The sequence below is a fragment of the Fistularia commersonii genome, chromosome 17 (assembly GCF_037954325.1).
Source record: "Fistularia commersonii isolate RoL2024-O1a breed Wild chromosome 17, RoL_Fcom_v1.0, whole genome shotgun sequence".
NCBI classification, from domain to species: domain Eukaryota; kingdom Metazoa; phylum Chordata; class Actinopteri; order Syngnathiformes; family Fistulariidae; genus Fistularia; species Fistularia commersonii.
This window is the reverse complement of record NC_141300.1, coordinates 16432695-16451250: the sequence shown is the minus strand read 5'-3', so window position 1 is coordinate 16451250 and position 18556 is coordinate 16432695. Positions and strand designations below refer to the sequence as shown.

The window sequence follows — 18556 nt, the reverse complement described above, 5'->3', positions numbered from 1 at the left end:
TTTTTTTTTCAAGGATTTTTTTCTGAATTATTTCTATCAACTATTATTCTAAATAATGAAGAAAATCTATTTCATGTTTACTTTTTGAACCTTTTAAAATAAAGAGACGCACACATGCATTAATTTTTTTTTTAATCTGAAATGTATTTTTTTTTAAGCTAGAAAAATATTTTATGCAAACTAGATTCCATGTTATATGTGATGACCTTTTGTTCCCTACTAACCTTTGCACAAAAAAGTGTGTTGTTATTATTGTGATTCCTCCTTGTATAAGTGGGCGAGCAGTTCCTATTGAATTCCAATAAAATTGCCCTTGTATTCACCAAGAATCACATTTGCATGTGTGCAGGAACTTGAAAACAACAGACGATTTATATATTTATTAAACCAAATAGACGATTGCAGGTTTGCTGTCATTTAGGCCAAGCAAGATATTACAGTTTTTCCCCAATAAGACTCATTTGTAGCTCAAAGCAGAGACGTATGGACGTCCGGGGCAGGTAATGACCCTCCAGGCCCTCCTGTGACCGCACACTGCAGCAGATTACATCACACTTGTAGTTTTTTTTCCTCTGCTTTTTTGTGGCAGCCATTTTAGTATTTTACTAAAATACGACCTATGTCCCTGACAGCAGCCTGGTGTTTTTCCTCACTCCTGACACTCATGAGGGCTGCGGGACTCTGTAAACTCGGAAGTGTCTTAATGCGAACGTGGTGGGTTTTCTCGTTCCAATGTCCGCTGTGACATTTCCACACCAGTTGTCGTTTGTCTCAAAATGGCCATTTGCTCGCATATCCGTATTAGTAGTCCAGTGCGGAAGAGAAACAGGAAGTGCTCGGGTCCTGGGCAGCTCGAATACTGCGCCCCCATAGGCTGATCTCCCACCTAGCAACATGTCAGCCAATGGTAATTCGAGATATTTTTTAACCGCCCCGCCCCTCTCTGACGTCACTTAAAGTCGAAGGATCCTGCGCGTTGGCTGTTGGAGGAGAATGTCAGACTTTCATTGTCACCTGATTTATTTAATCCCGCACGGTATTATTTAGTTTCACTTTCTCTACTACATAAATGAAACACATCTTTTTAAAATGGAAGTGTGAGTTAGATTTCTTAGATGTGTTGTCTCAGCGTTATGTTTTTTTTTAATTTTCAGGTGAGAGTTTACATTTTAAAAGAAGGTGATGGGAGTTTTAAAAAACGTTTGGATCTTTTTATTAATGTCCAGTTTTAAACCCAGGTGTTGTATAAAAATCCGTGTGAGGATTTGATGCCGTTGATCCTCACGTGGAGCGCGTACAGCGCCCCCATGTGTCCAAGGAGAGAGTGGAATGCAACATATTATTCAATTTTTCAATTTTATGTACATTTATAAATGTAAATTGAGCCAACTATTAAAGCAAAACAAAGAGTTTATGTATTAAATAAGCAGATATTTTACTTTTTTGGTCTTATCTCAATGCTGTATCAGGTTGAGCTAAAAAAAACACTTTATTATCCCTTTATCGTAGTTACCCATATTGCAAGTGAGGCTATCGGAATTGATGAATTTAATACATTGATTTCCTTTTATTGAATAGTTGCTGCCTTTTTTATCTACCTTTTTGATACACTATCCCAGGCTTCTGTTATTTAAGAAGTACAATTCAAAATTACCTTTGTTTCCTACCTCAGAACATAAATATTTCCTGAATAGTCTTGGATTTTTTTAAGATATGGGTTTTTTTTTTAATCTTACTTTTATTGCCCCAATTTATCATTAACATAAAAAAAACAGTTTTATGAACATAATCAGTTGCCATGGTTAGAAACAGTAAATTTAAAATTTCCCACTGCAGTATTTCAGGCTGTAAGAGGATTTGCGGTCCATTGAAAAGAAGGGGGTTATTCTGAGGTTCTGCATGATGTAATGAGGGTTCTGCTTCCCGTCTGCGAGGAGAAAACACTGACTCCATCGTTAATCCAATTTCCCGCAGGGACTGTTTAGTCACCGGGGTGTGTTGGAAGAAATTCTTTGCACAAGTTGTCGTCGCCATCGCCCGAAAATCACCCTTCGCCATGCTTTGGTTGACCTGGTTCTCGTTCTTGTAGCAACTCGGCCTCAGAGGAATCCAATCGCTCCGCGTCGGAGTCAGGAAGTCAGTCAGAGAGCGAGCATGGCAGCGAGAGGAGGAGATCCCACAACTCCGAGTCCAACAGCTCCTCGGAATCGGAGAGCCGCTCCGAGTCGGAGAGCGAGTCGGCAGAATCCAAACGCCAAACGGCGACCGAAGTCAAAGACAAGCCGGTTAGAAAGAAGGAACGTCTTGCAGATGTGAAAAAGGTAAAAGGTCACCGTGGTTGTTTTATTTTTATTTTATTTTTTCGTGGCCTCACACGAGAACAGGGTCCGACGTCTTGACATTTCATGAACCAAGGTTGGTTTCAAAAACTTTGCTTGAAGTAAACTGACCACAACAAAGTATTAAAGGAGAACAAAACACTGGCAAAAAACAGTGGTATCTGAGAGGCTTTTAATTCCCCAAGCTGAATTGTCGCAGCATTGGCTGTATAATATTTCTGTAAAATAAATTTTCCAAACATTTCAGTAGTTGATCAGGCAAGAGAATTAACACCTATGACCTGTGTTTACATGTCAACAAGCATCATTAGAGTGGAAATAACCGCAATCCTTGATTCCGCGTTTCCTTAAAAATGTATTGAGCCAATATGGGCACCTGTCGGTTACCATGGCGATTACGGCTATGTGCGGCGTCTTTCTCTGTCCACTCTGTCAAGGAGAACTGCGACATATCAGCGGTTGTGGTTCGGAGTATTGCAGCTATCAGGGAAGTTAAATAGTACACACACACACACACATATTGGTCATCCCACTCTTACTGCGATAACCAATGCACAGAGCTGTATTTTGACCTGGACTTGGGAAAGATAATTGGAAAATGGGCACAGGGGTTTTCCAGACGCCGCCTTGACAGGAACCGCCCTCTGATTCCAGATGTGGGAGGAGCATCCAGATGTTTACGGGGTCAGGAGGTCCAACCGCAGTAGGCAGGAGCCGGCCCGCTTGAACATCGGCGCTGGGGTAAGCGCTTTACGATAAATATAGTTAAAGCAAATAACAGCACGGTGGGAGTCCTGAGCTCCTTTTTTTTTTTTTTTTTTTTTTTTTTTTGAACAACCCACCGGTTCCATCTAGTGGGAGGGGTGGGGACGTGGCCGCCGCCGTCGTCCCGCGCTCTTCCCCTGAAAGCATCCTGAAAGCATGTCTGTCCACAGGGCAGCAGCGACTCGGAGAGCGAGAGCCCCAAGAGGAAGACGTCCCGGGCCAAAAAGAAGGAGTGAGTATCGAGGCCGTGAGCGTCTTCCAATGCCCCGAAACAACGCCACAGCCGCCGTTTTTTTTTTTTCTTTTCTTTTGTTTAAATGATTTTTCACCGCAGACGTCACATTGTTTCTAGATGTACCATCATGGATCTCACACACACGCCAAAGCCTTGGCACCGTGCGCAATGTCCTCCTATCGTCAGTCTGTGTTCATACTGTGACTCCCGATCATTAACGCTCATCTGTAAATGGGTATCTGTTTGCACTCCGCTCAGGCCGGCCAGGTTCTGAATTTTAAATCCAGTTCAGAGTGGATCAGAGGCCTATCCCTGGTTCCTTGATCACCCTACGGCTAGAAATTGAAGTTTTTGTGATTTGTTTATATTATTTAAAAAAAAAAAAAAAAAAAGGTAATTTTTTTTTGATGGGCCTTAAGGGTGAACTTCTGGCGTTTCTTTTAAGAAATATCTGGAAAGATGATGACTCAAATGATGACGAGGAGGAGGAGGAGGAGGAGGAGGAGGAGGATTCCGACAGTGCAGACAGTGAGCAGGAAGAGAAAAAAGTTAGATCCAGACGACTTCCTGCTAGAAGGTAAGAGCGTAGCGAGGCCTGGCCGTCAGACAGCTACCCACTGGTCATCTATTCACGCCGTCCGCTGTCGCCGCACATTTTTTGACTTTTGTTTCGAATCTCGGGTGAAGACGCGACCAACAGTCACGTTACGCTTCGAAAACTCGAGGATACACGCGACGTCCCGGCGACAGTGTAAATACTATTTAATATCATACATTTGTTGCTGCATAATTTGCAACTCCAATTTCAGCATACCAAGATATCAACTCATAAAGGCTAAAGATTTAAAATGTATATCAGCCCATCAATAAAGACTGTTTTAACCGTTGCCAGGATACAGTTTTCATGGTCTAGTTTATACGGCAACACCCTGACTTTTGTGTTTTAAGTAATTGAAGTGTTTATTGTAATATGTACAGTATGGAAATGAAATTATTTTGCTGTCAAGTAGTGAGAAATAAATAATGATAATCAAACGTCACATATAATTATATAATTAAATGTAATTATAAAAAAATGAATAAATAAAATTATATAAAATAAATAAAATTATAAAATTATAAAAAATATATAATTATTAATTATTCTCAATGGTAAACATACGTCATTACTTGTAGCATAGCATCAATTTGCTCCTACATCAAATTCAATTTCCCTTTCAACATGAATTGAAAAGCCACCCTGATTTTGACACAGGTTATTCCATAAGAAAACTTAATCAATTGGGATAAATGTATTAAAAACAGTGATACCTAGTAAAAGAGAATGAGGGAAAAAAAAGGAGAGTTTTGAAGATCGGATGAATCTTTTTCATCGCTTCACCTAACAAACTCGCCATAGACTTAATACTGCAATGTGTTGCTCAATGTATTTTGCACACTAGGCTACGCTTTATGGCTAAACCTCATTTAGTGATGCCGTGAATGCCGCTCCTCTGTCTAAAATGATAAAAACGCCCCTCCTGGCTTAGAGTGGCTCTTCCGATGCCTTGACCGTTGACACTCGCTCCGTCCGCTGCACCAAATCCCTGTAAATGTCTCCTGGCATTTTAAAAAAAAAAAAGATGCTCTATCAGGGTCCGTTTCCTCTCTTCACGGACACGTCTACAACCCAAACCTCTCGGTGAAACGCTCATCCCGCTCTCTCGTTACGCCGATCTCGGCTCGTGTGAAAACCCATAAGTCAATGTTCGACGGTTGTAACGTTTTAGCTACTAAATCAGCCCAAAGAAGCGGACGTTTATCTGAAAATGGTCTAAATGACTCGATGCCATGTCGGCCTAAGGCTCGCCGCTCTGGTTCCAAGGACTTGCACGTTAGAAGGGCTTTCTGTTTGCAAAACCCGTCTTAAACGAACCGCCGTGACCTCCCTCCCGTGTCGATTTTGGCCGCGCGGTTCCGTCTCTCTCTCACGGCCGAACGCGATGCGTTACAGACCCCAGACTAAATCATCCAAGAAGCCGCACTCGCAGAAGGGGAGGAAATCCAGGAAGCAGGAATCGTCCGCCGAAGAGGAGGAGGAGGAAGAGGACGACGACGATGACGACGATGACGATGAAGAAGACACTCCAAAGAGGCAGACGCGCAGGAGAGGCGCCACCAAGGTCAAAAGGTGCGTTTCGAGGATTTCGAACCCGTGTTTTGGCGTCGTTTGGCGCTCCTTGACCGGACCGCCGTCCCGCCTCGTCTTGTTACAGTTACAAAGAAGACCAACACGACTTTGAAACGGACTCCGACGACCTGATCGAGATGACGGGCGACGCCGGCGAGGAGCAGCAGGACGACGACAGCGAAACCATAGAGAAGGTCATGGACACGCGGGTCAGCAAGAAAGGAGGTAGGGCGCTCCCCGCGCCTCGTTTGATGAATTCACTTTGGACGAGTCCTCCTAACGCGGCGTTTTCCCCCCCCTCGGCGGCTCCAGCCACGGGCGCCTCCACCACCGTGTACGCCGTGGCGGAGAACGGCGACCCGTGCGAGGGCTTCGAACCCGAGAAGGACGAAGGCGAAACGCAGTACTTGATCAAGTGGAAGGGCTGGTCTTACATCCACAACACCTGGGAGAGCATCGACTCCCTGACCCAGCAGAAGGTCAAGGGCCTGAAGAAACTGGACAACTTCAAGAAGAAGAACGACGAGCTCAACTCATGGTGATTAGATGTTTCTTCTTGCGGCGCGTCATTTAAAGAAAAATGAGAATCCGTATGGAAAAATGGCTCTCGCCGGCAGGTTGAGGAAGGCGTCCCCGGAGGATGTGGAGTTTCACAACTGCCAGCAGGAGCTGACGGCCGACCTGAACAAGCAGTTTCAGTTCGTGGAACGCGTCATCGGTAAGCGGCGGCTCGCTTCTATTTCCATTCGCAGCGTCTCGACACTGAACTTGTCTTTATCACCGCCAGCGACCAAAACAGGAAAAGCACAGGGGACGTCCGACTTCCCGTGTGAGTAGCTCTTTATTCTCCGGTGGCGTTTCTTTGCATTCTAGATTTACTTTATTGTTTAAAAATAATGAAATACTTAAATAAATAACCACTTTCGGCTCGCTGGCAGCCCACAGCCACAAAACCCCGTCCTCCAACGAGCCCGAGTACCTGTGCAAGTGGATGGGCCTGCCGTACTCGGAGTGCAGCTGGGAGGACGGCGCCCTGGTCCGGAAGAAGTTCGAGTCGTGCATCGACAGTTTCACCAGCCGCAACTCCAGCAAGACGGTCCCCTCCAAAGACTGCAAGGTACGTCGCCGGGGTCGGGAGGCCGGCGGAAACAAACCCCCGTCGGAGGACGGCTTGTGACCCGGATCGCCTCGATCTCAGGTGTTAAAGCAGAGGCCGAGGTTCGTCGCCTTGAAGAGCCAGCCGTCGTACATCGGGGACGAGAACCTGGAGCTGAGGGACTACCAGCTGGACGGCCTCAACTGGCTGGCTCACTCCTGGTGCAGGTACGCCTTCTTTTTTTACTTTCTCTCTAAATACTCGTTTCCGCCATCTTAACGTCGAGCCGCGGCGCGCTTCCCCGTCCCTCAGGTGCAATAGCGTCATCCTCGCCGACGAGATGGGGCTGGGGAAGACCATCCAGACCATCTCCTTCCTGTCTTACCTGTTCCACCAGCATCAGCTCTACGGGCCCTTCCTGCTGGTGGTGCCGCTGTCCACGCTCACCTCCTGGCAGAGGGAGTTCCAGACGTGGGCCCCCGACATGAACGTGGTGGTCTACCTCGGCGACGTCATGAGTAGGAAGACGGTAGGTTCCGCCCGAGACGGAAAAGAAACACACACGCCGATTTCACGTCCGCTCAGTAAACGTTGTTCTCCTCGTCCCAGATCAGGGATTACGAGTGGGTGAACCATCAGACGAAGAGGATCCGATTCAACGCGCTGTTGACCACCTACGAAATTCTCCTCAAAGACAAGGTGAGCGCGCAGAAGGGACGCTTTTATCGATCCGGCGAACTCGCGAGAGCCTGTGTCTTGTTTCGTGGCGCCGTGAGCAGAGCTTGTTCTCCTCCGCCGGTTCCAGGGGGTGCTGGGGAACATCAACTGGGCCTTCCTGGGGGTGGACGAGGCCCACCGGCTGAAAAACGACGACTCCCTGCTCTACAAGACTCTGATGGAGTTCAGGTCCAACCACCGGCTCCTCATCACCGGCACGCCGCTGCAGAACTCGCTCAAAGAGCTCTGGTCGCTGTTGCACTTCCTGATGCCCGACAAGTACGTGCCGGCTCACGCCTCCGAGCCGAGGGGGGTCGTGGATTCTGGCGTGACGGTGGCGTCTCTTTTTTTGCCGCGATCGCAGGTTCAACTCCTGGGAGGATTTCGAAGACGTGCACGGCAAAGGCAGGGATAACGGCTACCAGAGCCTGCACAAGGTGCTGGAGCCGTTCCTGCTGCGGCGCGTCAAGAAGGATGTGGAGAAGTCTCTGCCTGCCAAGGTGGAGCAGATCCTCCGCGTGGACATGACGGCGCAGCAGAAGCAGTTCTACAAGTAAGATTTTTTTTTTTTTTTTTCCCTAAATTTACAACCCCTTCAGACAGCTTCATTTTCCTCTTTAAAAAAAAACTCCCAGGTGGATTTTAACGAGGAATTACAAAGCTCTCGCCAAAGGCACCCGCGGTAGCTCCGCCGGCTTCCTGAACATCGTCATGGAGCTGAAGAAGTGCTGCAACCACAGTTTCCTCATCAAGCAGCCCGAGGACGGAGAAGCCGAAACACAGCAGGAGCACCTGCAGGTACGTTTCCCTTTGACGCCCCATTTTTGGCCGCGAGCAACCCCTCAGGAGGAACCTGGCCCCGCTCGGTTCCGCCGGTCTCACTGGGTTTTTGTTTTGGCGGCAGGGTCTGGTGAGGGGCAGCGGGAAGCTGGTGCTGATGGACAAGCTGCTCACCAGACTCCGGGAGAGGGGCAACCGGGTCCTCATCTTCTCCCAGATGGTGAGGATGTTGGACATCCTGGCCGAATACCTGGCCAAGAAACGCTACCCGTTCCAGGTGAGGCCTTTCACGAGGTACTAGATAAGTGATGGTACTAACTAGGACTGCAACTAATGACTATTTCAATAGTCAACCAGTCATCGGCTGCGATAATGACTGGTCAGCTACACATGTTATGAACCGCACAGAAACAATGGCTTTTGTATTTATTGAAAATTAAACGTGACTAAAAACTCAAGAGTCGCGAATGGTGATAAAACAATTTCTCGGTCGTGTCACTGACGGGACATTCCGGAAAATCGGACTTGTTTGTTTTTGCTTTCGACACGTCGAGTCGTGAAGGAACCGTTCAAAGCTCGCGGGTCATTTTCACCCCGTCGTGAGCTGTGATTCCTCATCGCCGTTAACTTGTTCCCCCTCCCGTCTTGCAAAAAGGACGATTCGCTAAAAGAAGGGCTCGCGGAGAAGCCTTCCCCCTCCGCAGAGGGAAGGAATCACTCAAAATGACTCGCCCGGTGACTCGTCACCTCACCTGAGCTGATAGAGCGCCGACCTCTGAGTGAAGGCTTAGAAAGAAAATATTCGCTATAAATGCTGTTTGTCCAGCAAAGGTTACCGTTAAGCTAAAAATAAAAAAATGAATAAAAATCTTCCTGAGTGACTAGTTGGTTTATTCAGATGTTGCACGGTCAGTTCTCAGTTTCTTCAATTTTTTTGCATCATTGGATTTATGTTTATGAAAAATTGATACTCAGGGGGACTCATTGACCAGTATCGGCTTATCAGAAAACCAATTCTCTTTGGCGAGTGACAATAAAAACTGCTCCACACCGCTGCATCCCCTTCTCGTCCTGAAGATTTGAGAAAAGTAAGATGTCGCACTCTGAGCTACTTTGATTAGCTACCGTGAAACATCGGATACACACCATGATCACTAATGCACGAATACTAAATGAGTTGTCCGCTTATTTTGCTGCTGACTAGCCGCTGCGGCCCTTGTGCTAACTTGGGAAAAAAGTTAAAAAAAAAATCAATAATGATCATACTCCCCAAATTGATGAAGTTTAATGATTAGCATCACGTCGCGCGTCAGAGCTTCACAGCCTCCACTGTGAATCGCCATCTGTCATGATGACAGACGGCGTTGCGCTGTGGCCCCCGAACGCCGTGCGCGCACTGTTATGTTTCCCGAGCAGACATTTTAAAAGCTGCAGAAGAGTCGTCTCGCTCTGAACGGCGAGACGTCCGAAGTGTTTTCTGACGCGGCAGGGTGACTGGCCCGTTTGTCAAGGTCAGACGTCGTAAAACCAATGTTTTTCTTCAGTAAAATCAGCCTCGGCTAAACCCCTCTGGGTACTTTCCATTTCTAGCTCGACGATAAATAACCGGTCAGGCCGAAGTTTTTTTTTTTTTTTTTTTTTGTATTCACGCCCAGGGGGCTCTCAGGGCGGTCGAGTCGCCGCTTTCGCTCCGAGGATTGGATGTCAGCGTCGCCGCGGTCACGCTCGGCCTGCCCGGGAGTTCACGCGGTTATTTATATCCGCGAGGTATTTTATTTTGTAGCAGAGACCAGCCAGGACACCTGCAGGTCACCGCCGCGTACAGTCGGCGTCGGCGGACCCCTCGCCGATCCGCCGGAGCTGTTCCGACGGGAAAGCGGCAGTTGGCGGGCGGAGGAAAAGCAATTTCACATGTTTACCGTCTCTTCTGCTTCCCCTTTCGACCCCCCAGCGCCTGGACGGTTCCATTAAGGGAGAAATCCGCAAGCAAGCACTTGACCACTTTAACGCAGAAGGCTCAGAGGTACGTAAGGCCCCGCTCTTCCACTCTGAATTGTTCAATTGGTTGTTTATGGAGGGAAAAAAAAAGGAAATAAATGAATAGATAAAGCGAAATCGGCTTTTCCCGCAATTGATTGTTTGGACGTCCGTGACAGCCCTTAAGTTGCGGAGGGTCTGCGTGAATCTGAAAATACCTCCGTGTCGATGTGATCGTCCGTTTCAGGCCAGTATCGGCTTATCCGTTATTGACTGAACAAAACGCGAGCGCTGTGACCTCACAGCGCTCACAGCCGCCGCGCTCGCGGCCCTCAGGAACCTCACAGACGGCGTCGGGCGCCACACAGGGTAGCATAGCGTGGGAGAAGCTGTGAAGAGTCATCACAGCCGCCGGCAAAGTCTTTATTAACGGTTCAAATTTACCTTCTAGGACTTCTGCTTTCTGCTGTCCACCAGAGCTGGAGGGTTAGGGATAAACCTGGCCTCAGCAGACACCGTAGTCATCTTCGACTCCGACTGGAACCCTCAAAACGACTTGCAGGCACAAGCCAGGGCCCATCGGATCGGCCAGAAGAAACAGGTAATCCAGCGTAGAGGCCGCCGCGAGACGGGACGCTCCCCCGGTCGCCGGGACGTAAATAAAAAAGATCCGCGCCTCCTGTCTGCCAGGTGAACATTTACCGTCTGGTCACCAAAGGGACGGTGGAAGAGGACATCATCGAAAGGGCAAAGAAAAAGATGGTCTTGGACCATCTGGTGATTCAGAGAATGGACACCACTGGGCGAACTGTGCTGGACAGCAACTCCGGAAACACAAAGTAAGACTTGTTTTCCTTTACTTTGCGCCCTCGATCGTGTCCGGTCGACATCGTTGAAATTACTTTTGCGCCCTTTCCCTTGCAGCTCCAACCCTTTCAACAAGGAGGAGCTGACAGCCATCCTCAAATTCGGAGCGGAAGATCTGTTTAAGGAGGCCGAGGGCGAGGAGGCCGAACCTCAGGTATCGACGGGTGCTCGTCTTTGGGTGGAAAAGCTAAAGTCGTACTTTGAGGACGAGGAACAAACAATCTTTTCTCCTGCAGGAGATGGACATCGACGAGATCCTGAGGTTGGCTGAGACCAGAGAGAGCGACCAGGGTTTGAGCGCCACGGACGAACTTCTCTCTCAGTTCAAGGTGCCGATTTTTATCATTTTTTTTTCTCCTCGTCGGGTTTTAAATCGCCACCAGAACCCCTGGCTCACGCTACCAAAATCGCGCCACCGCAGGTCGCCAACTTCTCCAGCATGGAGGAGAGCGCGGCGGACTTCGAGGAGAAGCCTGTCCGCGAGTGGGACGAGATCATCCCCGAGGAGCAGCGGCGCAAGATCGAGGAGGAAGAGAAGCAGCGGGAGATGGACCTCTTCATGCTGCCCCGGAGCAGGAGCTCCAACAAGAGGGTGGGTCGGCGTCCTCGGATCTCCCGGCCGCCGCTCGTTTTAAAAACGATAAATCAAATAAAGCGATATCTCGGGCCGCAGGCTCAGGCCAACGACAGCGACAGCGACGTCGGCTCCAAGCTGAAGCACCAGTCCTCGGGCTCGGAGAGCGAGACGGACGACAGCGACGACGACAAGAAGCCGAAGAAGAGAGGGAGGCCGCGGGCCCGCAAGAACAACGTGGAGGGCTTCACCGACGCCGAGATCCGCAGGTGCTTCAGTCGGAATGTTCTCGTGTTTTCGAAAGCGCGTTCGTGTTTTGATCTGAAAATAAACGCGCAAATGTTCGAACAGGTTCATCAAGGCCTACAAAAAATTTGGATCCCCCCTTGAGAGGTGAGAAGCTTTGTTTTTTTTTTTTTTTTTTAAAGTTGCACCCATGAGTGCCGAACTTGGAGTGACGGCGTTCTGTGTTCACGCGAGCAGGCTGGAAGCCATCGCCAGGGACTCGGAGCTGGTGGACAAGTCGATCGCCGACCTGAAGCGACTCGGGGAACTGATCCATTCCAGCTGCGTGGCGGCGGTGCAGGAGCACGAGGAGCAGATCAAGGAGAACCCGGTCGAAGGTAGGAAGGTTTTTTTTTTCCCAGAGACCCGGGAAACCGGTGTTTTTTTTTTTCCCCTGCAAAGCTGACGTCCACGTGCTAAATCTCTAGCCAAAGGCCCCGGGAAGCGGCGAGGGATTAACATCAAGATCGCGGGAGTGCAGGTGAACGCCAAGTCCATCATACAGCACGAGGAGGAGTTCGAGCCCCTGCACAAAGCGGTGCCGTCCAACCCGGCCGAGAGGAGCAAGTAAGCTAACGGCTAACGGTTGGAGTAATTGGGTGCCGCCGCGCATTTTTTTACGTCACGCTGCCGTATCCGCAGGTTTAAGCTGACCTGCAGGGTGAAGGTTGCCCACTTTGACGTGGACTGGGGTCTGGAGGACGACGTCCAGCTCCTGCTGGGCATCTATGAACACGGATTCAGCAACTGGGACCTGATCAAGACCGATCCGGACCTGAAGCTCGGCGAGAAGGCGAGTACTCCTCCTCTGCTGTGATGCGAACGTGTTACCTTTAGAGGTGGAACTCCTTTTTGTACCTCATTAGATTACCGTAATTTCCGGACTATTGAGCGCACTTCAATATAAGCCGCACCGGCTAGCCGATTGCTATCTCGGGCTTCCTCCTGCGCACTAAAACCGTCAAAGTCTTCTTCAGTGTCGGAGTTGAACGGACTCAGAATTTCCTGATCATTTCATCGGTCTGATGTGACGAGGAGAAACATATTAGCGGCGTGAAGCTCATTAGCCCCCCCCCCCTCAAAAAAAGTCCATATATTAGCCGCAGCGTTGTTTACGTGAAAAAAGTCGCGGCTTATCGTCCGGAAAGTACGATAATCACATTTTAATCAATGACCCAGTCAGTCTAGGACACACATAGTTGGGCCTAATGTCAATCCAGGTTGAATCATGGCCGTCAGATCGTTTGACGTCGTCTTTCTGGATGCAGTTAGTAATTCTCATCAGCTTAATCTCAACCGAGCGGTCGAAGGTCCACAGCGCTACATCTCAACGGCGGATTGGTCGATTTTATCCGACGTGCACTCAGTCCTTCATGTTTCTAGATTCCAACCCAGATATGTGGTTGAGTGTTGACCGGCAGCCCTACTCGCTCTTATTAGCAATGCTGTTTAGCAGCGAAGTTAGCATTGGTGACCTACATGCTCTAACATATTTCACATTGAGTGGCTGATAGAGGGTTGGGGTGCGCCTGTGTTACGCTAACTAATACAAGTTTCTTGTATTTTAATTTCCCTTCAACCAGCGTCGTCTCGTCCGTCGCGTCGGTGTAAATCTGTCGTCCTGGAACTTAAAATCATTTCCCAACTACGTTTTTCTGTAATTAATCAAAATGAACGCACCGAGTCCCAGCCCTAGTTTTATGAGGGATAATTAGAATGCATAAGACATGCGATCTGTTAACAGTCATTGATTTCTAAATTTCTGTTAATTCCCTCTTATTTTCAGATGATGCTGAATTAAATTTCATCTTATGATGAATTCCGGTAAATCTTTATGGGAAATTCTAAAACGGTTTCATTAAGACAGGTGACATTTTTCAGCTTCACACTGGACGAAGCCCAATTTGAGAGCCTTAGAATGGTGGAAGTGTCCGTTATCTTTTTGGCAACAAGCCGGCTCACAGGCGCTCATTTCATCATTTTCCCCGCGCAGATCCTGCCGGACGATCCGGGCAAGAAGCCCCAAGCCAAGCAGTTGCAGGCGAGAGCGGAGTATCTCATCAAGCTGCTGAAGAAAGAACAAGAGAGCGTGGAGCTGTCGAAAACCGGGGAGGAGGTACGGCCATATTAAACCCTCCAGGTTGACCAGACCCCCCAGTGTTAATCCAGGTTGAATCCAACTCGATTCTTCCCCGTCTCCTGGTGTGCCCCAGGGTTCAATTCTGGGGCCCCTTCTATTTATCATCCATATGCTATATCCCCTCCACCTCCAACTCAACTCTTCTGACTTCTTCTCTTTTTGACTGGCTCATTTTAATCAAGTCATGGTTCTCCAGAGCTCAGGTCTGGGGCCATTTCCATTTGTCTAGACCGCAGGTGTCAAACTCATTTTAGCTCAGGGGCCACATGGAGGAAAATCTATTCTCATGTGGGTCGGACGTGTAAAATCATGGCATATTAATCTTTGTTAATATACCTATTGCTCAATTCACCCCTGAAACCCCGTATCTTTTAGCTTTGCAAGCCCAATTGAACTTGTTTGTTGCCCTGATCCGGCCCTTGAGTGTGACACCCCTGATCTAGAGGCTTCCTCCCGGCTGCACCGTCCGTAAACGAAACATCAACTTTGTTACGCAGATGACGCCCAACACATAGAATGCCCGTAGAATCCAGGATAAACTTCAAAACATCGCTCCTCACCTATAAATGCACAACCTGGACCTCTCTGAGGTCTTCATCCCACACTGCCTGGCGTAGTATTATGGGAAACGTCGGTTTAAACTCAAAATTCATCTGTTCAAAATTGCAATCTGGAATCCAACCGCTCCAATTTTTTTAATCGTTGTGAGGTGACCTTGGGTTCGGAAAGGCGCCCACAAATAAAATGTCTTCTTTTGATTCCATCCATCCATTGTCTGCCGCTCATCCTGCATTTGTGGAGGCATGCCGGAGCCTCGTCCAGCTGTCAGGAGACATATTGTACCGACAGACAACCATTCAGTCTTATTCGGCGCAATTTTTCCCAATTTTCCACTTGCATGTTTTTTGACTGTGGGAGGAAACCGGAGAACCCGGAAGAAACCCACGCAGACACGGGGAGAACATGCAAACTCCACGCAGAAAGGTGCCCTTATCGGAATCGAACCGGGGTTCCTTCGTGCTGTGAGGCCGAAGCGCTAACTACTGCGCCACCATCCCGCCCTCTTATTATTATCTTTTTTTTTTTTTTTATTATTATTACAACATCAAGGTCTCTCCCAAGATCAAGGTGAAGAAGAGGAAGCCTCGGGTAAAAAAGGAGAACAAGACCCTCAAGGACGAGCAGGGCAACGACATCTCCTCCCCACGCCTGTCCGACAACCCGTCAGAGGAGGGCGAGGTGAAGGTGAGACCCCCCCCCCCCAATCCCCCGAATTGATTAATGTAATCAGATTACAAGTCAAACTGGCCGGGTCTGACGTCTGATCTACCTTGCGTCGGAGTAGGACGACGGAGGGGACAAGTCCCCCGCCAAGAAGAGGCAAAAGAGGAAGGATAATAAGGAGAACAAAGAAAAACAGGGAACCCCCAAGAAGGAGAAGGAAGGGGACCGAGAGAAGAAGGCGGCCAAGCCCAGGAAAGAAAAGGTAGCGGCCTTGGAAAGGAAAGGACTGGAAGATGCCCCTTTTTTATTATGGGTTTATTGCTCACCCTTTTCTTTTTTGTCTTCCAGGCTAAAGGAGCCAAAGGGAAGAAAACCCAGGGCCCGGTTCACATCACCGCCGGCTCGGAGCCCGTTCCCATCGAAGGAAAGGAGGACGACGAGCTCGACCAGGAGACTTTCAGTATTGTGAGTTCGGCTTGCCGACAAAAGGAGATCGGCGAACTAAGTCATTTAGAAAATAACTTCACGAAACCCGCCGCGGTTCTGTGCGCAGTGTAAGGAGCGCATGAGGCCGGTGAAGAAGGCCCTGAAGCAGCTGGACAAGCCGGACGAAGGCCTGTCCGACCAGGAGCAGCTCCAGCACACGCGCACGTGCCTGCTGAAGATCGGAGACCGGATCACCGAGTGCCTTAAAGCGTACAGTGACCCCGAGCACGTCAAGATATGGCGACGGTAAATGCTGCGACCTTTAATGCCAAAAGTTGGTCAACCCCCTCAACCTATGCTAATTATTGGTGTTGTTATTTTGACAGAAACCTGTGGATTTTCGTGTCCAAGTTCACGGAGTTCGGTGCGAGGAAACTCCACAAACTCTACAAGATGGCGCAGAAGAAACGGTCCCATGAGGAAGAGGCAAGATTGAGCCTCGCGTTTGTCTGTGCCTCGTCCGTGAAAGATGTATGCGCGAAAAAAAAAAAACCAAAACTGTCCTGTGCTTTTCAGAAGGAGCAGAAGAAGAAGGACGACCCTGGCGGGAGATCCAAGGCCTTCCGGCCGGAGCCGTCCGGCTCCAGTCGGGATTCAATGGGAGCACAGATGCCCTCCAAGCAGTCGTCCCACCTGCCTCCATCGGGCGGCCACGGCCACCACAGGGACTCTTACATGACCAACAAGCGCCACTTTGGAAACGACGGCAAGTGCAGTCGCGCTGTAAAACTCCCCAAAACAGGAGGGAGAGGTTTCAGCTCATCCGTGTTTTGTTATTTTTTTTTGTTTGTTTCACAGATAGGGGCGATTGGCAGAGGGACAGAAAATACAACTACCCAGGTAACAGCAACCAGTCATGGCAGGGAGACAGGCATCACCCCTACGACCAGCATCGCTACAAGGATCACTACAGCGACCGCCATCAACACGGGGACTCGTACCGCAGCTCAGGCAGTTACCGCAACAACAGCTCCCCGCGCAAAAGGCAGTACGATCAGTACAGCAACGACCGAGACCACCGGGGCCACCGACCCTACTACGACAGGTGAGTCCCCCGAGTCCCTTCCGAGGTGCCCCTGCCCCCGTGTGAGGTGTTGTAAACTTCGTCCACGATGTCTCAAGGCACCCGGACCCCAAACGACGACGTCCCGACGACTTCCGTCCCAACTACCACCAGGGAAGAGACGGCCCCCTGCAGGACTTCAGGAGGATGCCGGACCCCAGGCAGTCGGGTCCGCCGGGGTCGGACCACTACAGCAGGCCCTTCCACTCGGACAAGCCGCCCCCGCTCCTGGACCCCCGCTCGCCCCAGACTCAGAAGTCACCCCACGACTCGCGCTCGCCGCTGGAGCGGCCCGTGGACGCTAACGCCGCGGACCCCGGCTGGAACAGCAGGAAAACATAAAAAGGCAGCTGTCGCCGGCCCGGCCCGGACACAGACGCTGGCGCCGGGTCCCTTCGGGGGCCGAACGCCGTGGCCAGACAAGCGTGGACTCGCCAATCATAAGCTGACATTGGAAAGGGAATCCCCGGGCACCCTCGTTTTCCAGCCAAACCAAACTATTTGGCTCTGTTTCCCCAGCCGGTGGACGGCTGGGGGTGACTTCGCGGAGGGAGTTTGTTTCCTCCGGTCACCTTTACGATGGAAAAGACTCAAAACAACCAACTTAATTTAAATAGGAATGGATCTGTCAATCATGGTAAGACTGAACAGAATGCTCGTGGATGTTTAGTCCCATGGACTATATTATAATCTTAGGGGAATTTAGGGTGCATGAACTGTTGACTGATCTCAATCCTAAAAGTGCCTGAAGGTTTTGGCCTTTTTGAACCGAAAATGTATGGGATTCTTCCCAAAGGAACCAGAACTCGGATGTTTTTTTTGTTGTTTTTTTTTCTGTGTGTGTTTAGCTTTATGTCTCACTAATGATGTCACTAGAAGACTTCAGTGCAAATGAATGTGTAATGTATTTTCATCCGCACCTTCCGAAATGTCGGACATAATCGTGGGACGCGGGGCTCTGTGAAAAAAGAAAGGGTTGGGGTTTCCTCGAGCGGAAACGCACGAGTGAAGTCAGTCGATTCCTCCTACGTTCTCGGGAGATGTTTAAAAAGATTTTTAGCCAAACAAACTGACGTTTTTTTCTGTAATAATGTCGTCACATGAATCACACTTTCCCAATCAACGGGCCACTGACAGCGTGGAAGCTTCGTCAAGCAGTATTTGCGGCATCACAAGGAAACAGTCCTTTATCTCAGTATTAGGACGGCTGGAAAATGGTATTCGGCTGAAGTTCGAGCTCCTCTCCCTCCCAGCTGGTACCTACTCTAGATCTGTCGGAGTAGGTGTAGGATTCTTTTTTTCCTATCAGCTTGTCTTTCTGGAAGACTTAATCGGTCAGTTTGGCTGACGGTTCGGAAGTCAACGTAAGCGCAAATCATGTCCATCGCTGTTCTGTGCCATATCTACTCCACCCACCCACCCACCCAAGCCCTCTTCACCCTTATCCTTTGTTGTGCCTTATTTCTCTGTATTATCGTTCCGTGTATTGTTTCCAGGACAGTACCGGGGTCTGACGTATTATTGTAACAACTGGGGACCATGTATCTTGGTAATCGTCGCGTGAGCCCCCTCCCCTTTTTTGTTCTTCCAGAGGAGTCGATCAGAGGGGGAAACAACGACAAGACACAATGAAGATGTTCGTTTTATTTTGCTTTTGCCGGCCTGATTAGCCAATTCTTCCACATCAAGCCACAGTTTCCTGTATCATAATGTTCATTACAAAAAGTCTAAATAATTTATATTTGTGACAGAACCACTCTATGAGAAACGTGCTGTACATATGTTTGGACATATGTATTAAACTTTGTTACACAACGGATGTTGGCGTGGTTTCATTA

General features: G+C 49.1%; 1 protein-coding gene across 6 annotated transcripts in view; it reads left to right on the top strand.

Annotated features, from left to right (window-relative positions):
• Positions 1-18533, top strand: part of chd2 (chromodomain helicase DNA binding protein 2) — a 33187-nt gene extending 14654 nt beyond the window's left edge. For 5 of the 6 annotated variants that reach the window (XM_086162732.1, XM_086162730.1, XM_086162728.1 and 2 more), the window contains 37 exons: positions 2090-2321; positions 2994-3080; positions 3275-3336; positions 3785-3916; positions 5333-5509; positions 5595-5734; positions 5822-6047; positions 6127-6227; positions 6297-6338; positions 6448-6626; positions 6708-6832; positions 6918-7134; positions 7215-7304; positions 7411-7601; positions 7687-7875; positions 7958-8120; positions 8227-8379; positions 10054-10125; positions 10531-10680; positions 10770-10918; positions 11004-11100; positions 11183-11275; positions 11368-11538; positions 11620-11789; positions 11872-11913; positions 12004-12143; positions 12234-12372; positions 12448-12598; positions 13799-13921; positions 15056-15190; positions 15291-15431; positions 15518-15634; positions 15723-15901; positions 15982-16081; positions 16172-16361; positions 16454-16700; positions 16778-18533. In XM_086162732.1, the coding sequence (XP_086018858.1) occupies positions 2090-2321; positions 2994-3080; positions 3275-3336; positions 3785-3916; positions 5333-5509; positions 5595-5734; positions 5822-6047; positions 6127-6227; positions 6297-6338; positions 6448-6626; positions 6708-6832; positions 6918-7134; positions 7215-7304; positions 7411-7601; positions 7687-7875; positions 7958-8120; positions 8227-8379; positions 10054-10125; positions 10531-10680; positions 10770-10918; positions 11004-11100; positions 11183-11275; positions 11368-11538; positions 11620-11789; positions 11872-11913; positions 12004-12143; positions 12234-12372; positions 12448-12598; positions 13799-13921; positions 15056-15190; positions 15291-15431; positions 15518-15634; positions 15723-15901; positions 15982-16081; positions 16172-16361; positions 16454-16700; positions 16778-17060 (5395 nt within the window). In that variant the 3' untranslated portion in view covers positions 17061-18533. The remainder of the gene's footprint in view (positions 1-2089; positions 2322-2993; positions 3081-3274; positions 3337-3784; positions 3917-5332; positions 5510-5594; positions 5735-5821; positions 6048-6126; positions 6228-6296; positions 6339-6447; positions 6627-6707; positions 6833-6917; positions 7135-7214; positions 7305-7410; positions 7602-7686; positions 7876-7957; positions 8121-8226; positions 8380-10053; positions 10126-10530; positions 10681-10769; positions 10919-11003; positions 11101-11182; positions 11276-11367; positions 11539-11619; positions 11790-11871; positions 11914-12003; positions 12144-12233; positions 12373-12447; positions 12599-13798; positions 13922-15055; positions 15191-15290; positions 15432-15517; positions 15635-15722; positions 15902-15981; positions 16082-16171; positions 16362-16453; positions 16701-16777) is intronic. The other variant, XM_086162734.1, reaches the window with a different exon arrangement.
• The last annotated feature ends 23 nt before the right edge of the window (positions 18534-18556 follow it).